At 44.0% G+C, this 27,014-nt stretch overlaps 1 protein-coding gene across 2 annotated transcripts in view; it reads right to left on the bottom strand.

Annotated features, from left to right (window-relative positions):
• The window catches only part of USP46 (ubiquitin specific peptidase 46), a 61,613-nt gene that overhangs the window by 31,423 nt on the left and 3,176 nt on the right, over positions 1-27,014 (bottom strand). For both annotated transcript variants that reach the window (XM_030313877.1, XM_030313876.1), the window contains 3 exons: positions 6,015-6,095; positions 2,768-2,981; positions 628-857 (listed from right to left, as the gene is read on the bottom strand). In XM_030313877.1, coding sequence (XP_030169737.1) covers positions 628-857; positions 2,768-2,981; positions 6,015-6,095 — 525 coding nt within the window. The remainder of the gene's footprint in view (positions 1-627; positions 858-2,767; positions 2,982-6,014; positions 6,096-27,014) is intronic.

The following is a 27,014-nucleotide window of genomic DNA, read 5'->3' as shown; positions in this document are numbered from 1 at the left end:
ATTCATAGGGTTAAGTCAAATACACCAAGCAAATGTGACGTCCTGAGTCGCACTCCGGAGACCATGACTTCAAATTCGACTAACAGTAAGTGCCCACCATGTGCCAGACTCCTCCAGACAGATGAACCCACCCAGCCCTTGCAACAGTGCTGTGAGGGACCCGCCCCAAAGACACCCAGCTAACTGCAGCAGGATCAGAAGCCGAGTCCGACTTCCAACTTCAAGTTCACCATCCCATAGCTGATTCCTTTCAAGTTGGAGGGACGGTCTGTTCTAAGCCTCACATGACCTCCGCATGAGCAAAATCTTTTCAAGGTAACTGGTGGAGATCTAGTTTAACCCTTAATCTGCACCCTTAATTTGTTCAGTATGTGCACCCTTAACCTGCCCATGATCCAAAGACATCCAAGTTTTGAGATTTTCCCTCATCGGTCTACTTTAGCCACAGCTGAGACATCTTGGATGGAGACACGCTTCCACAAGTTTGCTCATATACAGAAATAGAACTGTCTGCATATCCTGAAGACAAGTGCCAGGTGCTTGCACTCACAGACAATGCACTCACACACACCACGGCCTGTACAAATACGCACAAGCGAATTACACGAAAGCCCTCGTAATGCTCACAGTTTCACAGTTTAAGCATCGAGTTTCATTGGTGAGCGTTCCCTGAAAAATCTCATGGACCCAGGTGAGTTCTGGTTTATTATTCTCTGCAGGTTCATTCATGTTGCCATTTTTTAATTTTCCATTTTGCTTTTCCTGTTTCTTCTCTTCCTGCAGGATGTCCGCAATAGTGTTCAGCAAATAATTTAGAAACTCGTGAGCATCCTGCTGCATGTAGTTATCAAAGAGATCTGGAAAAGAGAAGGTCGTCGTTTCAGTCTCCGGTTCTTGAAAAGCAAACACGATGCTCCATTTCACACACCACGCTTCAGTTTCTACGCTGAAATGTACAGTGGACAGGTATCACATATATTCATCTCTATTTCCCAACTTTAATGGGTACATTTTAAAAGAATTTTGTTGGGGCGCCTGGGTGGCGCAGTCGGTTAAGCGTCCGACTTCAGCCAGGTCACAATCTCGCGGTCCGTGAGTTCGAGCCCCGCGTCGGGCTCTGGGCTGATGGCTCGGAGCCTGGAGCCTGTTTCCGATTCTGTGTCTCCCTCTCTCTCTGCCCCTCCCCCGTTCATGCTCTGTCTCTCTCTGTCCCAAAAATAAATAAACGTTAAAAAAAAAAAAAAAAAAGAATTTTGTTCATTTTTCTCACCACCCACCAAGAACTAAATTTCCCATGTCTCCTAAAAGTCATCATGTATATAAAAAGCTACCAAAATTTTTACTTGTTCTACAAAAAAAAAAAAAAAAACCCAAGAAATTATTTGATAAGCTCCCTGATAAAATATCAATATTTAATATGACGTGACCACCAATGATCAATTATTCATTTTGCAATTTATCTAGAGCAAAAGGGGTCTCTTCCCAAAGATCATATTAAGCCCTGGACCAGACTGGAAGCAGCTTAAACGAAACACATATGGGAGATGAGGGATACATGTGTCTATCTGATAGTGTTCTGAAACCAAATACGAGTGATTCCAGAAGCCTACTGCTGTTCCCTGCCGTAGGGACAATCAAGAGACGAATGCAGCTGTGAAACTTCGTTATTAATCACGTTCGCGACAAGACTCGGGGGCGCTCTGCCTCCTGCTCACATTATTTTTATTCTGGCACGTATAAACTACAACAACGTTAAGAGACAGCAATCAAATTAAATGAGACTTTATAAAACAAACATCTGATTAACTGTGCAAGTCTGTTGGAGTAAGGCTGAAATCTAGGATAAACACAAGTTGCCATACCAACTATTTCTAGTCATAGAAATTACCAATGCAAATCTTCTGGAATAACCTAGTCCCCACCACCACTCCCCACCCCCCCCCCAAAAAAACAAAAAACAAAACAAAAAAGCCCAAAAAACAAAACAAAACAAAAAAAATCAGAAGAAAAAACAAAAAATCAGGTGACAGCCGGGCATTTTTATAGTATAAAGATATCAACTTAATATCCTTCAATTGTCTCAGGCATAAAAATCAGAGGTATTATGGGGCGCCTGGGTGGCTCAGTCGGTTGAGCGTCCGACTTCAGCTCAGGTCACGATCTCACGGTTCGTGAGTTCGAGCCCCGCGTCGGGCTCTGGGCTGACCGCTCAGAGCCTGGAGCCTGCTTCTGATTCTGTATCTCCCTCTCTCTCTGCCCCTCCCCCGTTCATGCTCTGTCTCTCTCTGTCCCAAAAATAAACGTTAAAAGAAATTTTTTTTTTTTTAAATCAGAGGTATTATTTTTAAAACAGCAGAGTCTCCAATTAGAGAATATACATTTATTTTAATCACTTATGACAACTTTATAAGAGTACCATTTTATTCAATTACTGCATCAACTTATTTATTCCAATCAGTGTACCGGCCTAGAAGGCTGCCTTGGGCAAGTTTTCTCTTACATGGGTCCTATCCAGAAAAAAGCCCCTCCCGATGCACGGCAAATAAAAAGACCATTCCAAAACGAAATGATAAATCCGAATATGTAAGCATATTTTTTATCCAGTCTTATTTTACATATACGTGGTGGAAAAGGATAATTATATCTGCCTTTATGAGTAGTTGGCCAGACCATTTTCCCATGAAAAAAAGCAAGAGGGGAGGTACATTTTGAGGATACACAGAACTATGAATACTCCTTTTTTCAGACCTTCAAACACATTACTCACCATTCTCTTTTCTCAGCCTCGAAATGAACTTCTTTGGTGGGATCACGCCAACCTTCTTCTTCTGCGTGGCAATGCTGTGGAAAAGGTCTGCCAGGCATGTCAGTAAGTTTTCCTTCTTTTTTTGCTGGGCCTTGTATGCCAACACATTCTCCCGGAACGGCCGACAGAAGTATAATGCCTGAAGCACGGAGTTACAGTAGCACGTGTTTCCGAACTGACAAAGGACAACAGGGATGGTTCAAGTTCATGGTCTGGAGACGCGCCACCTCCGGTGGGAAGAGGGAGAAGCCCACCCTCCAGGAGCCAGCCCAGATTTCCCAGTATCAGAGGCCTTGCTTGCCATGTTAGAAAACCAGCAAACCACTCTAAACACACACCAGTGACTATCTGAGCAACAGGGAAACGAATACAGGTTTATATCAGCCTGGTGCCTCTCTAGCCCATGAAAGTCCCCAAAATAGAGAAGAAGCTCTCAGCCTTAATTAAAAAAAAAAATCTAAGGAGAGCTTCTGGTGCTTAAAAAGAAAAGAAGAAAACTCGACATAATATGGTGACGAAGGAAAGTAGCTGGCTAAATAAGAGAGGCCATGTTGTAGGGGGGTGCCTGGGTGGCTCAGTCAGTAGAGCGACCAGCCTCGGCTCAGGTCATAATCTCATGGTTCATAAGTTCGAGCTCTGCATCAGGCGCTGGGCTAACAGCTCAGATCCTGGAGCCTGCTCCGGATTCTGTGTCTCCCTCTCTTGCTACCCGTACCCCACTCACACTTGTATGTCTCTCTCTCTCTCTCTCTCCAAATAAATAAACATTGAAAAGTAACAATAATTAAATAAATAAGAGAGGCCACATTACGACATATCTAAACTCCTACAGTAGAAAATAAAAATCCAAATCAGAAAGAATCCAAGAAAAAGAACCAGTTGGTCAGCTGAAGCAGCCTCATCTACATGGGGACTTGTTTTAGTCTTACTCTTCCAAGATTCTGGCGCCCCTGCGCATTGCTTCAGACCCCATGTCCTCACTTACTCCAGAGCAATGGGGCAAAGAGGTGCCTCCCTAGGTCATCCCACCAGCTTCTTCCCCTCCAACTCCTGAGTCACCCTCAGTCTTTTTTCTGCCATGATGGTAAGTGTCCCAACACAACGGCACTCAGTTCCTGGTCTCCTACAATCACATTAGGACTCACACCCTAATATTCTGTTCCTCTCAAAAACCACGGATACTCAGATTATGATTAAAGAAGGAAAAAGTCATCATCTCAGTGGTTTTCAACAGACTGTGACACCAACTCTGTGGAAGAACACAGCCCAGACTATCACTTTAGGAATCTTCACAGCGAGGAAAATAAAAAGGGAAAAATCTAAAGAAACCACAAGATTAATAACATAGATTTCAAAATCCTTTGTAAGATTAAAATAGAACATGAACATCTTCTCAAGATTGGTTGTTGGCTTGTGTGTCATTTTCCCAAGGGTGAGACAGATGCTCCGCCATACTTAATGTGACATTTCTACGTATGCTAAGAGAGAACATTTCCTATTTTTACATATTTTAATCTACTTTGACATAATTATGTAATAGGAGACAAACCTCTTTTTAAAGAGAAGCTGGAACTTTCATGAATTACCATTTGAAGTGAACATAAATGAAGCTATTAATAAATGTAATCTCACAATGCTTCCACAAACTAGGAAATGGACTTAATTCTTTTTTTCCTCGTTTGTATTTTCCCTAGCTAGGGAAGAATTTTCCACAACTTGAACAACTATCTTCATAGAGCTCAGCAGAGGCCTGTGCATAATGGCTAAAAAAATTGTATTAAAATTAGAAGTCCAGGGGCGCCTGGGCGGCTCAGTCGGTTGAGTGTCCAACTTCGGCTCAGGTCATGATCTCACGGCTCGTGGGTTTGGGCCCCGCGTCGGGCTCTGTGCTGCCAACTCCGTGTCTGGAGCCTACTTCAGATTCTGTGTCTCCCTCTCTCTCTGCCCCTCCCCTGCTCACGCCCTGTCTCTCTCTGTCTCTCAAAAATAAATAAATGTTAAAAAAAAAAACAAAAACATTTTAAACTGGAAGTCCGTATTTCGCCAACAGAATGCCCTATATTCTAGTACTTTAGCCTTCCTTCTTCCATCCTTTTCTCTTTGACTCAGTGTATCCGCCTTTGCCTAGACACCCTTTAGTAATGCTTGGCCCCGATCCAGTGGATGACTCTGGGAAGGAAAAGGAATTAATGTTTACGGAGTGTCCACAATGTGCCTCAGCCTTGTGTCAGGGTCTTCAGTAGGAGCTCGCTCACTGATCCTTCATTATAACCCAAGAGAAAGATATCGTTATGGTGTCCAATTTACAGATGGAGAAATGGAGGCTCAAAGAGGCCCAGTGACTTGCTCTAGATCACACAGCTAGTGAGCAGCACAGGCAGAATTCAGGGCTATATTACTTCAAAGCCAATGTTCTTTCCATTATGCCACAAGGGGCATTTGTTCACTGAGAATACTTCTAGCTTCCCCAGTGGAAATTACTAGCTGTTACACCTGGGTACTGACAGATTCTGCTCAGAGCGGTTGTACCAGAAAACCAGGTGCTTGTGAGGTGCTTATGAGGTGGAAAGCCTTTACCCCAGAGGGAACGGATCAGGTGAGGAAGAAAGCTCACAAGGGTATTGGGTAACATCGCCTAACGACTTAGTCATAACCAACTCATCAAGGAAGCAGAGCCTAAGTGTGGTCACATGCAAGGCAGCTTTGCTGAGCACAGATAAGACGAGGCCCAGGAATTGGGAGATAAGTTGGTCCCAGTCTTCCCCCCCACAATCCACCCCTGCTTTCAGTAGCAGCATCAAGTTTGATTGTTAAACAGTTCCTGGTGATGAGCTGGTAACACTTTTAAAACTCTGTACTCATGCATACTGAAACAGAGACTGGCCAAAGACCAGTTCACCCACATGATACAAGCAGATTTGGCCATAAAGGCTAATAAAATTATTCCAAAAGTTACAAAGGAAATCTCATGAGCACCGGGGAAAAAAGTGAGAATGTGACCCAACAATGCAGTAATTAAACCCTTTTTTTCTGGGACAACTGACACTTTGAAAAACTGAACTAAATTTCTCCTCCCCAACACCTGCCATTTCTAGGAACTAAGGCGCATGAACAATTATTTAAAAATTGGTAATAAGAGAAACTGCCATGGAGTTGCTTCAAGTACTCTAAAACATTTGATAAAAATAAGACATCTTTATATACTTACATTGACCAATCCAAAATAGTGTTCATTGATTGGAAACTGCTCTGGACCAATGTCTTTTTCCAGAGCAGAGGCATTGGTGCCCTGAAAGAGAAAAATAACAAAGTTTCTATTGTACATAAAATGGACAATAGACTCTTAAGAGAGTCCACTATTGAGATCAGCATCTCTCTCGCCCTCGTGGTGGTTAGTGCTGTTTGTGCTGGGGAGAAAAAGTGTCAGAAGTAAGTCGGTAAAGGAATTAATAATGTCAGCCTTATTCTTCTCTTCATCCAATGTAATCATCCCTTCAAACCCATTCTACCTGACTTCGATGATCTTCTATTAGTAAAGTTGGTTTGAGATAGGCAAATAAGCAAATTATCATTAAGAGCTTGTGAATAAAACATTGCAAGCCCAGCAGCTTTTATAATACTTGGTGGTGTAGAGAATCATGTCACCACTCTCAAAGTCAACGTCTTCATTCTGATAACGATTTACTGCACGCCCACTATGTGCCAGGTACTATTCCAGGCAGTGACGATGTAACAGTGAACAAAACAGACAAGGAAGCCCACACTCACGGAGCTCACATTTTAGTGAAGACAGCCAAAAAGAAAAACCAAATACAATGGACAGTATACAGGAAGGTGGTAAGCGCAGTGATGAACAACAAATCAGGAAATGAGGGTGTGGACCTCAGGGAGGAGAGAAATGAAGGTGGGGGGTGGGGGGAGTGTACATAGTTAAAGCTTTAAATATGGCGCTCAGAGAAATGCCTTAACTGGGAAAGTGAAACGTCCAAGGAATACTGTGAATAATGGAACGATATACCTTAAAACCCTTCCCAGATGCATCAGATTGGTAAGCCATGTGAACCCAAGTTGAAAGCTCCAACGTGATGATGAGAAGTTACTGGGTACTCCTATTAAGTGCCAGGGACTGCACTATTCATTCTCACAACAATCCTAGAGGGAAGTACTATTACAACGCCTACTTAACAGACAGGAGCATGAAGTTTACAATGATTAAAAATCTGCCCAAGAACCACAGGCAGTAAGTGGCAGAGCTAGGACTTGAACCCAGGAGTCAGGCTTGGGAGCCCCTGAGCTCAACCAAATGCCATGCAGGGCAATCGAACGCACCGCTAAGGGCAAAGTGGCCACTAGAGACACGACACTCATTTCTCCCGGAAGGCCCAGACGAGCCCGCTGCAATTAGGAAAAGTGACCGAAGTCCAGTCCAACAAGGTAAGCCGTTTGGGGTGCGAGGATCAGGCTCCACATATACCTGTGGCTCTATCATCATTCTACAGCCTTCTCTCATTCTCAGGCTATCAGAGAAGGACTCCGTTCAGAGAATCTCAAACATCTGGGAGACAGGAAGAGACACCGTTGTGTTTTCTAAAAAAAATGAATCTGCTGCTAATATCTATTCTTGATCCATATAATTGGCATCTCCTGTCATGGGAAGAAATGGCCAAAAGGTGGACTGAGAACCAGACAAAATGGTCACTTGTCAGCAAGAAAATGTTAAATGTAAAATAACCCAATTTTGAGCAAACAGGACTGCAGCAGAAATGGCCAATTCTATTCCCTTATCATAACATCCTGTTTTCATGTGTTTTCTAGGTCCATTATACAGCCCACCAATCTAAATTCCCTTTCCTGTCAGCTGAGACTTTGAGCTCAGTGGTCATTTGTGCATATTTGATAGTTTCACTGTCTTCTCGTGCGCACGCGCGTGCGGTTTCCATCACCTTTCACAATAAGCGACGCCATATACAAGGCTGAGTCTTTTAAACAGCAGTTATAATATTACAGCAGGATTTTATGGTATAGACAAAAACCACTAAAATTTTTCAAAAAAGCCACATCCCAATCATAAATCAATATAAATAATGCATATTAAATACACCCACGGCCATATCTGAAGCAACATTAGAATATATGGCTTAGAGCCCAGGAGGAATTTCAGATATAAAAGGATAGCGCATGGAGACAGAGCTCATTAAATCTCTCTTTATGGGGTAGCCATAGATTCAAGTGAATCCATGATTTTCGCTATTTAGGAATTCTTGGATCGAGTCTGCTTTTCTCTACCTAGCTTAATATTTTCCCACTGGAGGGAGAGTTGGGGAGGTGATTACCCAAACAGAGGGCAATGTTTAAGAGGAATAACCTGTGCTAAACACCTGCCCTCCTGAGGTCCACACCTCCCAGGTCTGTGCAAGGCCCTTCCCATCTCCTTTTCTTTTTTTTTTTTTTTATTTATTTTTTTATTTTTTTTTTTTTTTATTTTTTTTTTCAACGTTTATTTATTTTTGGGACAGAGAGAGACAGAGCATGAACGGGGGAGGGGCAGAGAGAGAGGGAGACACAGAATCGGAAACAGGCTCCAGGCTCCGAGCCGTCAGCCCAGAGCCTGACGCGGGGCTCGAACTCGCAGACCGCGACATCGTGACCTGGCTGAAGTCGGACGCTTAACCGACTGCGCCACCCAGGCGCCCCTCCCATCTCCTTTTCTTGGCTGACCTCCATTCACAGCTGACCTCACCCTCCCCTCTGCCTCCTGCTGTCATCCGGGGTCATCTCAATACCCACGTGGAGGAGCATTCCCACAGCCTGCTCTCTCAGTAACTGGATGTCCTCTTTACCAGCTGGCTTTTATTCCACTCCACTCCAGCTCCTCTGGACCTGGTCACCACCCTACAATCGATCCAGGCTCCGCTCTGCCTGCCAGCTTCCTTAAGCATCCCAGCACCATGGCTACATTCACCTCACCTGATCCTGTCACGCCTCTTCTTTCTTATTCAGCGTAGAGCCCAGGGAGCATGACTTCAATTGCTCTTAAAAACCCTGTCCTCTGGTCACACCACCTGGCAAAAAACTAAGCCAGTAGGAGCCAAATGGTCCGCCATCTCTGAACATACACCCATAGAGACGTGCAATGCTAATGGAAGAAGTCCCACAACGATGCCGGCTGGACTCACTTGAATTCACCAAGCAGGCCCCGAACATGTCCCGCCTCCAATAATGTCTCTTCAGTGCACTCATTCTCTCCACAGTGACTGTTTCCAACTTTCCTGGAGCTCCTCAAATCTTCAACATCCCCTAGTTCCCCTCTGCCCCGCTCACTGGCTTCCTACTCAATAGGGGAACATTTTTTTAATTGGATTAAATTAAACCAGCAGAGAGGAACTCTCGTTCCCAAACCTTCAAACCTACATGCCTCCCTCTGTTAATGATGGACACGTCTCTCGTCCAAGCCTGTCTCTCCTCCACAGTTAGATCCTTCCCGTCAGAATTTAACATGCCTACTGCAGGGCCCTGTAGAGGGTGTTAACATGATGTGATTTCTGCCCAGTGCTGCAAATGTCAAAGTGAAGAATTTAGCATGCCTAACTGCCTCCCCCACTAAAAATGCACACGTGCACACTCTCCCACACATCTCCCCAGTGACCTCCCCCTCATCACTGTCCCATGAGAGCTCAACTTCTTTAAAGAACTCTATTCTGAAACATCTACAGATGAGTCAGATAACTTCTAAGATTTATTTTAAATAACCAGTGGTGAGGTGGGGAGAAGTGAGGACATGCTGTGTTGTTGAAGCTGAGTGCTGGGTACGTGGGGCTCGTTATACTATTCTGTTTATACGTTAACATGTATGTGTACTGGCAGAGTAATGGTGCCCCAAAGAGGTCTATGTCCTAATCCCCAGAACTTGTGAATACATTACCTCACATGGCTAAGGAAAATTCAGCTTGTAGATGGGATTAATTTGCTTATGAGTTGACCTTAAAATAGGAGGACTGTCCCAGATTATCTTGGCGGGCCCAATGTTATCACAAGCATCCTTAAAAGTGGGAAACACGCAGACCGACAGATCAGAGTGATGCCATGTGTGAAGGACTCAACTGGCCCTTGCTAGTTCTGAAGACGAAGGAAGGGGGCCAGGAGCCAAGGAGCACACGCAACCTCCAGAAGCTGGAAAAGGCAAGGAACAGTCTCTGCTGGAACCTCCAGGAAGAACTCAAACTTATACATCCCATATGTTAGCTCCGGGAGGCCAATTTCAGGTCTTTGACCTCCGGAACTATAAGACAAGAAATTTGTGTTGTTTAAGGCGCTAAGTCAATCCTAATTTCTTATAGCAGCAATAGGAAGCTAATACAATTTTGGGAAGTTTTCCATAATACTCTTTAAGATTTTTCTGTTTCTTCACCTCCACATTTCTTCATCTGGATTCTATCTCCACTTCACCCCTGATGAGCTCGAAACATTGCCAACTACAGAGGGCGCTTTTAGCTACCCCGGGCTTTCTACAAGCACTGAGGCCCTCTTCCCTCTTCTCCATGCCTCTCTGTAGGGTCCAGGCAATAACCACTCATGTGGCATCAATCAGCAGCTACCATTTCCAATTTCATCTTCATTCCAGAAAACTTCTGAGCTCATTCAGACTGGACGAATATTGACATTTCCACTGGTTTGTCTCATAGGCCCTCAAAATCAATCTACTCCAAATTAGAGCATTCCCTTCTCCTTCCCCCTAATTCCAACCCTTTCCTGGTATTTCGCCACAAATGACAATGCTGCCACCTTCTTGGCCGACGCTTGGTCTAGCCTGGGGGTCTTGCCCGACCCACCCACTACCATGTCTGTGGTTTCAATCTCTCAGAGCCATCCGCTTCTCTTTCATCTTCTGCCACGAGCAAGGCAAGGCCCCCAGCATCTCTCACCTGAATTACGACAGCCTCCTACGTGGCCTCCAACACCCTCCGTACCCACCTCTAACCCCACTGTCATCATGGCAGCACAAGTGTTCTTTGTAAATTCAAAGCTACTCTAAAACCCTCCAGTGACTTCCCCTGCTGTCTCCAGCGTCACCTCTCACCACCCACTCCCTTGTACACTTGGCTGTCACAACAGCCTTTCGTTCCATTCCTCATACAGATCAGGACACCTCAAATTCCATCCCACTCACCACCTGAAGGTTCTTCCTCAGCTTCTTCACCTGGCTGTACCCCATCATCCTTCTCAGGGCATTCTTCACTGACTACCCCCAGGCTCTGGTAGTCCCTGTGACAGAAAGAATAATGGCCCCTCCACACCCTAATCCCTGGAATCTGTGAATCTGTTACCTTACATGGCAAAAGGGACTGTGCAGGTACAGTTAATTTAAGGATCTTGAGATGGGGACATCACACTGGATTATCTGGGTGGGCCCAGTGTAACCACAAGGGAGGGTCCTCAGGAGAGGGAGGTGAGAGGCAAGAGTCAGTGAGAAGACATGACAACAGAAGCAGAGTTCTGAGAGTTCCTGGGCGACGGAATGTAGGCAGCCTCTAGAAACTGGAAAAGGCAAGGAAACGCATTCTCTCCTAGAGCCTCTAGAAGGTGTGGGGCTAGCCAGAACCTTGACTTTAGGATTTTTGACCTCTGGAGCTTCAAATGAAGCTCTGAAGTCTGCGGTAATTTTTTACAGCAGCAATAGGAAACTTCACCCACACAACCTCCACCCCCCACCCGGGGACCCTGTATGGTATCCATACCTACTACAAGGGGACTTGGCAGGTGTGAGCGGCCATGACCAGCTAACATCAGAAATGGAAAATGGGTGCCTGGGTGGCTCAGTCGTTTGAGCGTCTGACTTCGGCTCAGGCCATGATCTCACGGCTTGTGAGTTCAAGCCCTGCATCAGGCCGTCTGGTGTCAGGGCAGAGGCTACTTTGGATCCTCTGTCCCCTTCTCTCTCTCTGTCCCTCCTCTGCCCGGTCTCTCTCTCTCTCTTTCTCTTCCTCTCTCTCAAAAATAAATAAACATTAAAAAACAAAAAACAAAAAAAGAACTGGAAAATGGATATCAGGGGGAACAACCAATGTTGTTCCCAGAGGGTCCTCAGTCAATGTCTCAGAGGGCTCTCAGAGCAAGGTTTGTGACAGAAAAAGTTAGAAACAGCTTGAACTGGTTAAAAAGTTATAGTGATCCATACAATGGAATACCATGCAGCTATTTAAAGAAGTAAAGTTGCCATACAAGTCCCGCTATGAAAATTGGTCCAAGATAGAGCAATAAGTAGAAACGTGCTGGCGAGTGACAATGTGCAGGATGATGCTGGAGATGCCACTCAATTTAATCAACGGACACCGAGCCCTGCTTTGTGCCCAGCACTTATATCTGAGGCACACGCAGACCAGGCCCGTGTTTAATGCCTACATTTTTTTTGTTGTTATTAATGAGAGAAAGAAGCAGAGAACACGTGTGCGTGCCTGAGCGAGGGAGGCACAGAGAGGATCCGAAGCAGGCTCGCGGTGTCAGTGCAGAGCCCGACGTGAAGCTCAAACCCACAAACTGAGAGATCATGTCCCGATTTGACCTGATTTGATTTCATGATCATGAAATCAAAAGTCAGATGCTCAACGGAGCCACCCAGGCACCCCTCCGTGCCTACATTCTAATGGAAACCCCTTGAAGAATACTTGGGAAATTATGAACACTAGTCACCAGGGTCTAGGAGCAGGGCTGGGAACTGAGGAGGCCACCAAGGGGCTTTTCGTGTTCTCTTCCCAACTATTCACCCTTTTTACACTGGGCATTGTTATTTTTGTCATTAAAGAAAGTTAATGGGGGCGCCTGGGTGGCTCAGTCGGTTAAGTGTCCGACTTAGGCTCAGGTCATGATCTCATGGTTTGTGAGTTCAAGCCCCACATCAGGCTCTGTGCTGACAGCTCAGAGCCTGGATCCTGCTTCAGATTCTGTGTCTCCTTCTCTCTCTGACTCTCCCCCACTCACACTCTCTTTCTCTCAAAAATAAACATTGAAAAAAAACTATAAAAAAAAAAAGTTAATGAAAATTAGCAAACTAATATCCTGCAGACCAGTTATCTTGAGGCCACAGCACACAATTCAGACTGTATTTGGCCATTTTTTCCTCCCAGTGTGAATTTGCCTTTGGTTTTGGTCACTCTTCTCTCTTGGCCTTGGTTTCCTGGCTGGGAGGGTGTGGGTGGGGGAGGAGCTGGAATCGGGCCAACCCACTACTCAGGGTAACAGGGAGAATCAAGCAAAACTGGGAATGTCATCAGCACCATGCAAATTGCAAGGTACACTACAAATCCCAGCGCCTACACTCCCACTGCTAGCACCCAGCCCACAGGCACAAAAGGCAAGTGGGAGGCACTGAGAATAATTACTCCATGACCAGATGCTGAACAAAAGAACTTATCAATGGTGGTAAATCACAGGGTCTGGAGGTATAGAAACATAAAGATCTTATTTCCATCAGTAAAAAATTTGGTAACCTTTGAAAAACAATGCACCACACTTTATTAAAAATAGAATCTGAGCTGGGACAAGTTCCAACAAGAAGACTGTAATGTTAGCTCTTCAGAGCACTTCTGAGAGCAATCCTGTGCCTGCCGAGGGGGGGCTACAGAACCACCAAATAAACAACCACCGCCACCGGGAAGGATGAATCGTAAATGCATAGATGGATATAGAAAGGCATTTCTTTTTAAAGTGATTTTAAAGGCAGTTTATAAGGAAAGCATATTAGGATTTCTTCCAGTGGGGGACAAAAAGGAGATAGAATCTTGCTCAGGAGGATGGTATAATCAGAACAGCAGCACTGCAAGGTCTATAAAAGCTAATGAGAATATTGCCAGACTATGGGAGCACCTGAACAAAAGCCATAGAGACCAGGAAGAGCCCTTGGAGATCATCTAGACCCATTTCACAGATGAAAAAACTCAAGGCCCAGAGAAGTAAGCCTACTTGGCCAAGATAACCCCAGGACAGCCCATTTGTCGGCATCCTAGGTTAGGCAACCTCTCTTTCAAGTTTTTACAAAGTAAAGAAGGGCCACACACAAAAAAGGCCAAAGAGAACATGTAAAAATCTCCAAGTATACACAGAATAAGTCATCAGTTATAAACCCGGAATTAAAGTATGTGACAGGAGGGGCTCCTGGGTGGCTCAGTCGGTTAAGCACCCGACTTGGCTCAGGTCGTGATCTCCCAGTTTGTGAGTTCGAGCCCCGCGTTGGGCTCTGTGCTGACAGCTCAGAGCCTGAAGCCTGCTTCAGATTCTGTCTCCCTCTCTCTGTCCCTCCCCCAGCTGTGCTCTGTCTCTGTCTCTCAATAATAAGTAAATGTTAAAAAATTTTTAAAAATAAAATAAAATATGTGACAGAAGAAGATAATGTTGTTGCCAAAGACATACTTTTAGGTCTATGTTCAATAGGCTATTCTACTTATCAAGTAAGTTTTCCAAGTACAAAAGTACATAAAGAACTAGATTTCAAAAAAACTAGGTTTCCCTGACTTCTGTTGATTAAAGTCACTCCTACAGCCTTACACAGAGGGTGAAACAAAAATGAAGTGATACAGCCCAAGATCTCAGGATGAGTCAGGAGCCACTTGCCAGAATTCAAGGATGGTAAAGGAGGAATAGGGCCACTGGTTCCCCAGCTGTAACCAGTAATAATAACAACGGATAACCCAAATCATCCTCCCTACTGCAGTCACTGCTCCAAGGACCTGATGTGTATTTTATTCATTTTACTCCTCTAATCCTCTAAATTTAACTCCATGGAGTTAATGCCACGATTGTTCCCATTTTAAAGAGAAGAAAACTGGGACCCAGAGAAGGTAAGTAACTTGATCCAAGTTCACACAGCCAAGGAACAAAACTGGGTTTAACTCACACCAGTATGCTCCTAACCACTGCACCGCAATGACTCTCATGCAGGCAGAGTCCCCTCGGAATCCCAGAATGGCAGAAAGAGAAAACTTGACGGGGTCACAAAGTTGTACAGAGAAACCCCTAACTCCGAGGCACCCCTTCAAATAGTCCACAGTGAGCAACATACTTTTCCATAAAATCTCTACGGAATACTGTAAGATGCTACAACCTGTGTAAAGGAAATGTACAGGGGCGCCTGGGTGGCTCAGTCGGTTAAGCGTCCTACTTCGGCTCAGGTCATGATCTCCCGCTCTGTGAGTTCCAGCCCCATGTCGGGCTCTGTGCTGACAGCTCAGAGCCTGGAGCCTGCTTCAGATTCTGCGTCTCCCTCTCTCTCTGGCCCTCCCCCATTCATGCTCTGTCTCTCTCTGTCTCTCTCTGTCTCAAAAATAAATAAACGTTAAAAAAAAAATGAAAGGAAATGTACAATTGAGGTTGGAAATTGGGAAAAACTCAGGATGTAGTCAATAAGAAAACAGATTTTTTTTTTCCCAAAATGGTTTTAAGGTCTGTGAATCTTTAGCCAAATAGGAAAAGAAGAGAATCTTAAGTTTAACCAGGCAAAAAGAGAAAAACATCAAAAAGTAAAAATGAGTTCTAAGGGGTAAAACGTTTTATACCTAATAATGAAATAATGTGCAATCCTACTACTCTAACTTCTGAATTTTTAGATACTGACAATATAATGAAAACACCTGCATAGAGAAAATAACCTACCAGAAGAATGCATAACAAAATGTGTTTGTTTATATATACATATATATCTTTTATATGTGTATATATACCTTATATACATATATATATATACCTTATATATATCTCTTATATACGTGTATACACACACACACACACACCTTTTTTTTTTTTTTTAGAGTTTTTTAAAGTAATCTCTACACCCAATGTAGGGCTCAAACTCACAAGCCTGAGATCAAGAGTCACATGCTCCAGGTGCCCCAAAATGTGTTAATATATTAATACAGTTCATCTCTCAGTGTTAAGATTATAACAGGAGTTAGGGAGGTGAGAAGGGGAAGACAACTGGCATGAATTATATTTCAGGGGAAATTTCCCATTTCTGTTTAAATTTTTTTTTTAATGTTTACCTGTTTTTTGAGAAAGAGACAGAGCATGAGTGGGGGAGGGGCAGACAGAGAGGGAGACACAGAATCCAAAGCAGGCTCCAGGCTCTGAGCTGTCAGCACAGAGCCCGATATAGAGTTCAAACTCACAAAGCATGAGATCGTGACCTGAGCCGAAGTCAGACACCCATTTCTGTTTTAATTCAAAGAAAACTTCAAAATATCCAATGTGCTCCAAAAGACAGAAATGCAGGCTGTAATTCTGAGCCTCTTAGCTAACAACTGGTGTGGCAAGTTTAAAACTGGCCACTAGAGCTATGCCTGCTGCCGCTGCCCTTTCTTCCTTTGGCTACCTTCCTACCATTTTGCTTCAATGTCACTTCTTCAAAGCTACCTTTCTTGACCCTTTTCTTATGTAATCCTGTGAGATTTCCGTTTTATAAAACCTATCACGACTTCTGATAACATATTTGTGCTTACTTAACATGTTTTCCCACTGAACCACAGGTTGACAAGTGATGATCTATGGACCAAATCTGGCACAACTGCTTTTGTAAATAAAGTTTTATTGGAACACAGACACAGTCATCCATTTACTTATTGTAGCTACTTTCACAATATGATAGTAGAGTAGTTGTGACAAAGACATTATGGCCCAGAAAGCCCAAGATATTTACCATGGAGCCTTTTACCGAAAAGCTTGCTAATCTCTACACTAGACCATAAACTCGACAAGAACAGACTCTTATACATCTGATTCGTTTGCCAGCACCTAGCAGAGCACCTGGCATATAAAAGGCACTTAAATAAATTTGCTAACTGAATAAATTTGGCAAATGGGGAAGAGTAAGTGCTACGTGCCACTCATTCAGAAACTTCATGTCTATATATTCACTTAATTTTGTCCACTAGCCCAAGCCAGATTATGTTTATTACCCCTGTTCTACTTACGAAGAAATGGAGGGAACTTGCCCACCTTCACTCAGTCTGTAAAGGAGACAGAACTTGAACACAGGCCGTTCAGATTCAGAGCCCGAACTCCTGACCCCCAGGCAAGGGAGATGATCTTTTCATTTGTATTTTTCATAATTCCATAGCTGCAGATTATAGGGACTAGGCAGGGAGCCAGAGGTGTTCCTGAGCACGTGCTCTCTGGCCCTTGGTCACACATCACCTCATCACCTAACCATCGAACGCTAACCACCGACTACGCAACACCCCAGTATGGCTATCGGTGCCCGTCCTGCTTAGAGGGCAGACAGGTCACCCAGGCCCAGTGAGCAACACTGAACAAAACTCTCCTTCTAGGTAAACCACTCCCGGGGACCACATTTCATAGGTGAGGGAAATGTGGTTAGTGGGGGGTTAAGGAACTTGCCAAGGTCAGGTGTTAGTATGTAGCAGAGGTCTGCTGTGAACCGACAACCTAAATCCTGACACACTGCAGCCCCAACTCCTGGCACGAGCACTCACCCGCCTCCCGGACCTCTGCCGGCTTTCCCCGGGAGCCATCATCCACGGAAGGCAGTGAAAACACATCTTCATTCTGCACCACGATAGCATGACATTTCCATGCCTTCTATGATACTGGGTAGGGGGAAACACGCGGAAAAACATCTCAACAGGATTTAATTTAATGATCATGACACAACAAAACAAAAACGTCTGCTACTGAAGAAAGATGACCCTGGGATACATAATGATCCCAAGTCATCACAGGAAGGGACATTAAAGAGCAGCTAGAGACTCTGGTTTGTAAAATAGCTCTCCGCATGCCTAGAGACAGCGTAACAAAGTCCTCATGCAAAGATAAAATTTCAACTCAAAAGCAGAACAAAAGATACTGGTCTGTGTCTATATTCTGGCTGAAGGGGGAGAAAAAGGAAATTTCACCCACAGTCACTGAACTCAGTGTGCTAGAAGAGAAACTCATCCCCAATCCAACGTTCTGCAAAGCCACCAACGTGCCACCTTGATTATGAAGTCTCTTAAGCTCTTACTTTACCCAGGAACCCCTCCCATCACTTCCTAGAAAAGCAGCATGAATGGCATGGGATACTGGCAAAGTCCCAGGTCATAGAGGTCAACTCTACAAATTGGACTAATTGGGTGATTTTGAGCTCCACCCAACCCTGTCTAGTAGTTCAAGTTCAAGATCTTCATCCAGTGAAAAACCAGGGCACCAGTATTCCATGTTACAGCCTGGGAGAACTGAAGGGGTTAAGGTACCTGGATGGGTTTGCATGGCACCCTGCCCTTCTGGATCAGTACTGCACCACCAGAGATATTCTACTCTAATGGATCAAAAACATCTAGTACTGATTGTGAAACATAAAATATAGAATTCTGTGTTCTCTCATCCCCAAACAGGGATGCAATGGAAAAAAAGAAACGACAGGAGTTCTTTACAGCAGTATCACCCAAAGTGTTGATAGTGCCATGAGCTAAGTTCAGAAAGTAAAAACAGGTATAATGAATGGACAGAGTAATTCTGTATCTGTCAAGTTAATCATAAAAAATAGGGGTTTTGAGGGTGCCTGGGTGGCTCAGTCAGTTAAGTGTCCCAACTTCGGCTCAGGTCATGATGGCACGGTTTGTGAATTCGAGCCCTGCATCGGGCTCTGGGCTGACAGCTCAGAGCCTGGAGCCCACTTCAGATTCTGTGTCTCCCTCTCTCTCTGCTCCTCCCCTACTCGTGCTCTGTCTCTCAAAAATAAATAAACATGAAAAAAATCGGGGTTTGTGTGCTTACGTATCTTTGGAGTTTTTAACTCTATTTTGCTAATAATTCTTTTTTATTGTATTTTATAAAAATATCAGTCTGCCACAGATTGAAAATAAAAATAAAACTGGTCCTTCTCTACAGACTTCAAAAGTAATTGCCAACAACAAACCAGTTAAATGAAATTGAGCTGGTTTTCTCGAACGTGTGAATAGCTGCTCAAGCTCACTTCTAACGAGAGAGACGCAAACTAAAAATATACTAAGACTCCATTTTTCCCCTGACTGGCAAGGATCAAAAGGTTTCTGGATAGCACGCTGCTTGGGCAAGGCTGTGTGTAACGAGAGTCGCACATATTGCTGGTGGAGGGCAATTTGGCAGAATCCGTCAAAGTTACAAATGCAAATCCATTTCTGAGAAGTAAGCCGACAGCTATATTCCCACACATGTAAAATGATATATGGACATAAGGATATACGTTCCCTATAGCCTTGTTTGTAAAAACCAAAGGGTGGAAAACTACCTTTATGCCCATTAGTGCTTAAGTGAATCCAATGCATTCAAGCAACTGAATACTCTGTAGCCATTAAAAAAGAATGAGGATGCTCATCACTTACTACTAACACAGACCCACCTTCAAGGCATAAAAGCAAGGGGCAGATCAGGATAGAGCAGTATATGCCGGAGGTACTACCTGTGTTTTTAAAAACTATGAGAGAAATATAGAGGCGCCTGGGTGGCTCAGTCGGTTGACCGCCCGACTCTTGATTTCGGCTCAGGTCATGAACTCCAGGTCGTGGGGCTGAGCCCCGCATCAGCTCCGCGCTCAGCACAGTCAGTCCCCTTGGGATTCTCTCTCTTCCTCTCTGTCCCTCCCCTGCCCCCCTTCTCTCTTTCTCTGAATAAATAAACATTTTTTAAAAAACAAAAATACTCTCTCTCTCTGACCCTCCCCCGTTCATGCTCTGTCTCAAAAATAAATAAAAGTAAAAAAAAAAATTAAAAAAAAAAGGGGGGGGGGCCTGGGACACTCATGCGGTTAAGCGTCCGACTTCAGCTCGGGTCATGATCTCACGGTCCACGAGTTCGAGCCCCATGTTGGGCTCTGTTCTGACGGCTCAGAGCCTGGAGCCTGCTTCAGATTCTGTGTCTCCCTCTCTCTCTGACCCTCCCCCATCCATGCTCTGTCTCTCTCGGTCTCAAAAACAAATAAACATTGAAAAATTTTTTTTAAATAAAAATAAAAACTATGAGAGAAATATAAACATATTTGTTTGTATATGCATAGGATACGTCTGAATAGAAGCAGAAGAAACTGAAAATATTAATCAGGCCAGTTATAACAACTGGGTGCTGGCTATATTTTCAAGATATATCCTTTTGTACAATTTGAAATTTCTACCATAGGAACTCATATTACCTTTTTAAAAACTTTAAAAAAATTTTTTTTTTTAAAAAGAAACTGAGCTCAGTTACTTACGTATTTCTCAGGTAGGAACACCTAACTGCAGATGCCAGGTAGTACAAGAGGGTATGTTAGACGCTTATTAGGTGATGAAAAGTCTTTGACTAGATGACGTGCTCTCATTATCAGGAAAGGGAAAAACATTGTATCCTGACCGATGATTACAAAAGCTTTGCCTGCACTGTGCCTCCCCAGGACCTTTCAGTGGGAAATCACAGCTTCTTCCTCCTTTTGTCCCCTCCCGGCTTTCCCCACAAGTCCAGTCTCTGACTGGAAGCCGTGCTAGATTGCAGTGTGCGAACCCAAAGAGGTCTAAGTCACCTGCCCGTGTTAGGAAAGCTACAAAGTGGCAGGATCAAGACTGGAACCTGAGACCTCAGATCCCAAGGCAGTCTCCACTCCATCCTTTGGACTGCAGTGCTAGTGGGAAAAACAGGAGCACTAGAAGGCAATAGTAGTAAAATGGTCAGGTTCTGGGCTAAGCACCAGACATTAATGAGTCCATTTCAGCCCCACAATACCACAGGGAGGGAAGTTCTCTTGCCACCGACATTACAGGTGACAAGCAGAGTCTCTGAAAGGGGAGCATTGGCAACTCTCACACTCAACCAACAACAGTGTGGAAACCCCAACCAGATCTCCACTTGTTAACCTGCCCCCCAAGGAAGCTCGCCAACCTGTAACCTACAAACCACTGTAACAGTATTCCTCCAGGGGCACCTGGCTGGCTCAGTCGGTAGGGCATGGGACTCTTGATCTTGGGGTCATAAGTTGGAGACCCACATTGGGCATGGCGATTACTTAAAAAACAAACAAACAGCAACAACAAAACCACAAGTGTTCCTCCAATAGTCGGTTATTTGAACCACCATAAAGAACCTCTTATCTGAGCCAATGCCTCCCAAACTAGGAACCATGAATCCCAGTGGGAGGTTAGATAATCTTAGGTGGCACAACTATGAACACTTTTAACTCTAGCAATTATGCATTTTTTATTGAGGTATAATCGACATACAGCATTAAATTAGTTTCAGGTGTACAACATAATGATCTGATATTTGTATCTACAGCGATTATGTTTCTGATATGCATTACAAAAGCATATAACTAGCTCACCAAACCCATTACTTCACAGATGTCTTAGCACAGAATGAGACCAAATTAAAAGAAGTTGGACAGATTTAAGGAAAACTACTACTAAATTCAAGTGGTTCAAAGATACAGTGAAGGGGTGCCCAGGTGGCTCAATTGGTAAGCGTCTGTCTTCAGCTCTGGTCATGATCTTGCAGTTCGTGAGTTCAAGCCCCGCGTTGGGCTCTGTGCTGACAGCTCAGAGCCTGGAGCCTGCTTTGGATTCTGTGTCTCCCTCTCTGCCCCTCCCCACCGCCTCTCTCGCTCTCTCTTTCTCTCTCAAAAATAAACAAACATTAAAAAAAAAAAAAAAAGATACAGTGAAGACTGGGAATAAAAACAAAAAAAAACTGCAGCATACAATACACACTAGTTCTGAATGTCCCTTTTATTTTATTTGTATTTGCCCTCCTCTCTCTACACCACACTGCCTCTTCTCAGGTGGATGAGGCAGTATCCCCAATAAATAAAGCACCCTGAAATGTTGAATTTAAATGACAGTGTCCTTCGGTGGCTTAACCTTGGGTTGACCACAAGGCCTGGTTTGCCCTGAATAGCTTTGATTACACCTACAGTAAGTCAATTAATGCCTAATAGCTATTTAGAGCATCCCCCTCTCACTGTAAGAAGTGTCTGAGTTGGGGAAATAAACTAGAGAGCCTCCCTACTGTCCTATCACCTGCTACAGTGCAGAGATGAGCAGGAGAGAGTTCTGGGCCTCTCTCTAGTCCCGTTCCTCCCCCTACCACCAACCAGCGAAGAGGGAACCCCACGTCCCAGCACCGCAGTCAGAACCACACAAGGTGAATTTTGCCTCTGCTCTTTGCCTGACCTCCTTCCCCCAACTCCACTCCTCCCAAAATGCCCACTAAACGTAGACAGCAGGTCAAAAGAGAGCAGAATTCCATCAAACCAGTGATTCTCAGATGTCAGTGTGCTATCCTTTGTGGTTTTCAGTGTATCTATAAACTACCTGAACTTATTAGCTGCTTTCCCTAAAGCCGTTCAACTTCTTTTAACAACAGCTTTGTGCTTTGGGTAACCTGAGGGAAAACATTAATTCCCTAAAAGAACGAGAATAATTACGAAAAGTAGAATGTGTGAGGGCATCGCAGTTCACAAAATGCTTCCACAGGCAGCAAGATCGTCTTTGATTCTTCCCCAGAATGCTGTGAGAAAGGTACTTTATCACCTGCCTTTTTGTGTTATCAGGAGATGAGGAGACAGGCTTTGAAATTTACCAAGCAGGATTCCAAATCCCAAACTCCTCCACTTTGGAAAAAAAAAAAAATTTTTTTTTCTTTTTTTTTCCCTGGGGACTTGCTGTTCTACGTGTGCTTCCCAAACCAGGACAATCTGGCCACGCTAGAAATGCAAAATCTAGGCCTACCAGAGGCCTCCTGAATCAGAATCTGCATTTTAACAAGCTCACCAGGGAATTCCGGTGGACGACGGAATCCGAGATCCGAGGAGCACTACCTCCCTCCTAGGCAATTCTCCCATTCTCCCAGGCTCCAGCTCTTCATTCGATCAGCCAGGAACCACTGGTTGAGCCTCTGGCACATATGTGCCAGGCACCGCGCTGAATGCCGGTGAAGAAGATAACCTTGAGGAGCCGCCAATCTAACACCCTGGTGTCTAAGCTTGGGATGTTGCTCAGAATCAGCTGTGGCACTTAAAAAACTCGCAGGTGATTAAAACCCACCACAGACCTACCTACACCTCTGGACAGTCACAAACTCTGAGACTAGGGCCCCAGAAGCTACACATCCAAAAAGCTCCATTTCATGCAACCACCTTGGGGAGCAATCTGGCGACACCTAGTAAAGCCCCAGGTGGGCACACTCGGAGAGCAGCACTTTCCTTTCGAGGCCTACATCCTGGAGAAACGAAGGCACGTGTGCAAAGAAGACAGGCGTGAGCACGTTCACGGCAGCACTGTTTCCAGAGAAATACACCGCCTTTCCAAAAGAACTTCCGAAAGCAACTGGGTAAACAGGAAAACTCTGTAAGTCCAGCCTCGCTGTCGTTCCCACCGGAAGAGACCCCAGACGCCAAAGCCAATTTCAATGAAACGAAGCATGAACCACATAACTTGAACTGGGAGGCCTGGCCCGCCCGACGACATATCACGAATTTACTCTCAACACTCAATGTATCTTCTCCCTTCTAGTCTGTAGTCTTGTCGCTGCAAGTCTTCAGCCCCTTTCTATCACTCCGTCAACCTGTATCTTCCATTCCACCCCCACCGTTCTCAACTTGTTCTCTGGTCTCCCCACTTTCCCCCTGCATCCTCCCTTTCCCTATTTTCAGACAAAACCAATGCAATCCTGACTTTCAAGCCCTGGAAAACTGCCCCGGAGTCGCTGGATGAAAAACAACCCAGCACAATAAACACACGAAAAGATGTCCAACCTCATTAGTAAACAGGAAAGTGCACATTTTAAACCACAGAGATCCCACTTCAGACTGGCAAAACATCAAGTCTGACAATGTCGGGCGTCTGAAAGCACGTGCGGCCGCTGGCGCTCCCCAGCGCTGCTGGTTGGAATGCAAATCGGCACGACTGCTTTGGAGAGCAACCAGGCAATATATTAAGAGTTGAAGATGCCCATTTCCTTTGACCCAGCAATCTCTCTTCTACGTATATGCCACAGAGAAACTTCAAACATATGCACAGGGAGACAAGTTCAAAATGTCATGACAAACACAGAAAAGTGTAAAGCCAAGTGCTTATCAACAATAAAGTGAGTATATTGTAGCATACGCATGGAGAGCAGTTAATAACCTAGAATCACGTAGACTTTAATGGATGAATCTCGAAATCAGAGTTTATTTTTTTTTTAATGTTTATTTATTTTTGAGAGAAAGAGCACGAGTTAGGGAAGGGCAGAGAGAGAGGGAGACACAGAATCTGAAGCAGGCTCCAGGCTTTGCTCTGTCAGCACGGAGCCCGACACGGGGCTTGAACTCACAAACCGCGAGATCACGACCTGAGCAGAACTCGGACGCTTAACTGACTGAGCCACCCAGGCGCCCCTCGAAATCAGTGTTTAAAACAAAAGCAATCTCACTATCAGGGAGCATGTTTAAAACATGAGGAAGTGACTCTACATGTGGTTGATGAACATACACGTATCTAGTAAAAGTATACAAACAGGGGATAAACACCAAATGCAGAATAGCGATCACCATCTGGAGGAGGGGGGAGTGAAATGAGGAAGGGTTCGCCTGTATTTATATTTTATTTCTTCACTGGGTGGTGGATGGAAACACACGGGCATTCACTCTAGTATTCTCTGTATTTTTCTGTGTGCCTGAAATTTACCACCCAGGTAAGCACCCAGAAGAAGAGTCCCAAGTCTGAACAACTTTAAAGCATTTTCAGGCTCTGCAAGCGGCATGAAAACTGGACGGGCGGGAGAAGAATGGACCGACAGGTGAAACGTGAAGCTTTGGGAACCAACAAGGCTTTCATCCACACGCTCTTAAAAATATCCAGCACAAATAACCACACTTAAACTGTAGTAACATCTCATGTAGAGGACTTATGACATACCCAAAATTCTTGGCAACAATCTCCGAACACAAACATTCCAAAAGCCTTTAATGCCAGGTTTGATTGTTGATACAGAATTTATTTGTCTCAAAAAAGTATCTGCTTGTTCATGTTGGAGTGGCTTTTTCTCTTAAAAGATCAGCAAGGCCTTAGATTAGCATTGGTTTCACCACAATTGCAATTTAATCTGCATTGAAATATTTGGTCCAGACCACTAACTAGACTAAAATACACCAAACTCTTCCAGTCTGTTTGCTTTGGGCTAGCTCCATGAGAAGGCTAGAGATAAAACCACCCAGAGACACCTTTTGATGATACCACAGAATTGAACACGATTATAAAGCCTGAAGTCATTCAAACAAATAAGCTGGGGAAAAAGGAAACATGTGACTATAGATTTCTCTTAATTGCTAAGAGAATCAAAATCGAAAAATACTTTCAATTACAACCCCAAATACCCAAATTCCACATTAGTTAAAAAATAAATAGGTTTGGAGGCGGCTGGGTGGCTTAGTCAGTTATGCGACCGACTCTTGACTTCGGCTCAGGTCATGATCTCGAGTTTGCGGGTTCAGGCCCCACATTGGGCTCTTTGCTGATAGCGCAGAGCCTGCTTGGGATTCTCTCTCTCTCTCCCCCTCTCCCTGCCCCTCTCCCACTCATGCTCTCTCTCTCAAAATAAACATTAAAAGAAAAAAACAGGTTTTATTCTGTGGGTGAACTGGAACACAAAGTTGATATCTAGAAAATAATATTATAATCTATAACGCTAACTAAATATTGGCATTCAAGTTTGTTTTCATATAGGAATCCAAGAAAAAACAGAGAAAAATCTATAGGCCTAATTGTCAGGTCCTGATCCAACACAAACATCTACATACTAGACCAAGAGGCCAGAAGATGAGAATTTTTTTTAAACCTCAGCCCATCCCACCCCACCCCACCCCACCCCACCCCAGGCTGCAATTTCTAAACTCTGACCACTATCGGAGTAGACCCTCACACATGACTTTAAAGACCCCTAGCTGATACATTAAACTGAGTCTCCAATTCTCTCTGGGAAGGGGAAACAACAGTAACAGTACTAGAGGAAGAGATAAGTTATGTCTTCTCCCATATTATAAGATGTACATACTTTTTGAATAGTTTAAAAAATTTTTTCCAACTAGTCTCAAAATACTGCCTCAGGCAATTGACCTAGCAAGATAAAATGATCCCTATAAAATTCTCTAGCTCTGTTCCAAATTGCTACTCAATTTACTTTCCCTTCATAACAAGGTGACTTCATTTATTTAAGACAATTCAAATACGGCACTCACTATGGTGTCCAATAATATCCTGGGACTGTTCAACGAATACAAAAATGCTAATATGTGGTAAATTCCACACAGTTTTAAATAAGCTGGTTCGGTCCTCAAATGGTTGCTAACCAATTAGGAGATGGAGATTTTTTATAAAGACTCTAAGAAATACCATTCACTAAGAAGCTTTGGACAACCCCAAAAAGTGTATGAGTTTTACAAGGTGAGAAAGACTAAGGTCCCAAGAAATACGACAACTTGTCCAAAGGCACCCTTGACTCATGCCTAAAAAAAGAGACAGCCATGGAACAGATGCCAGGTCTAAGCTACGCTACTATAAAATAAAAAATAACCCAACTTTGGTCAAATGCAAAGTACGTTAAAGAAACATCCTGCTGTGTTCATCAGCCTTTTCTTTGTATTGCTTCTGAGATTCTGTTCAACGTTCATCTGTGCAGATACCACACCGTACGCAAATTGTTTCATCTTTACCAATGTTATGCCCACAAAATACGAAATTGCTGAGCTCTGTGGGGATAGGGACTCCCCTCATTCATGAAGCACCAACACATAGTTTATGCCAACCCAAACATAGCAGGTCCTCAACAAATGGCTGCTTATGCGAACGAAACTGTAGTCTATTTGACACACAGCATTTTCTCTATGGTACATCTTAGAGCGCTCCCAACAAATGAAGATTCAATGATTCAGACCAATTTGCATCGGTACAAGTCCCATTTCTAGAGGGCACATTTGGTTTCTCCTAACAAATGCTTCCTCTTTAGAAAATTTCTCAAGCTCTTCAAACTGAAAACAGGAAAAAAAAAAAAAAAACCCACACCAAACCTTTTCATTCGTAGAGCCATAAAAATACACAGGAAGTTAAATCCATTGATCTGGATAAAAATCAGAGGATTATCAACGAGGGACATTTCCTCATGCTTGGCAGCAGCTAGTACATTTTAAAAATTACAACACACCAGCCAAACAAGCTTTACTCTCTCTGAACCAGATGCGCAGTGTGGC

Source organism: Lynx canadensis, chromosome B1 (genome assembly GCF_007474595.2).
Source record: "Lynx canadensis isolate LIC74 chromosome B1, mLynCan4.pri.v2, whole genome shotgun sequence".
Lineage (NCBI taxonomy): Eukaryota > Metazoa > Chordata > Mammalia > Carnivora > Felidae > Lynx > Lynx canadensis.
Note: the sequence above shows the minus strand (reverse complement) of the source record. Positions and strands in the feature narration are given on the sequence as shown.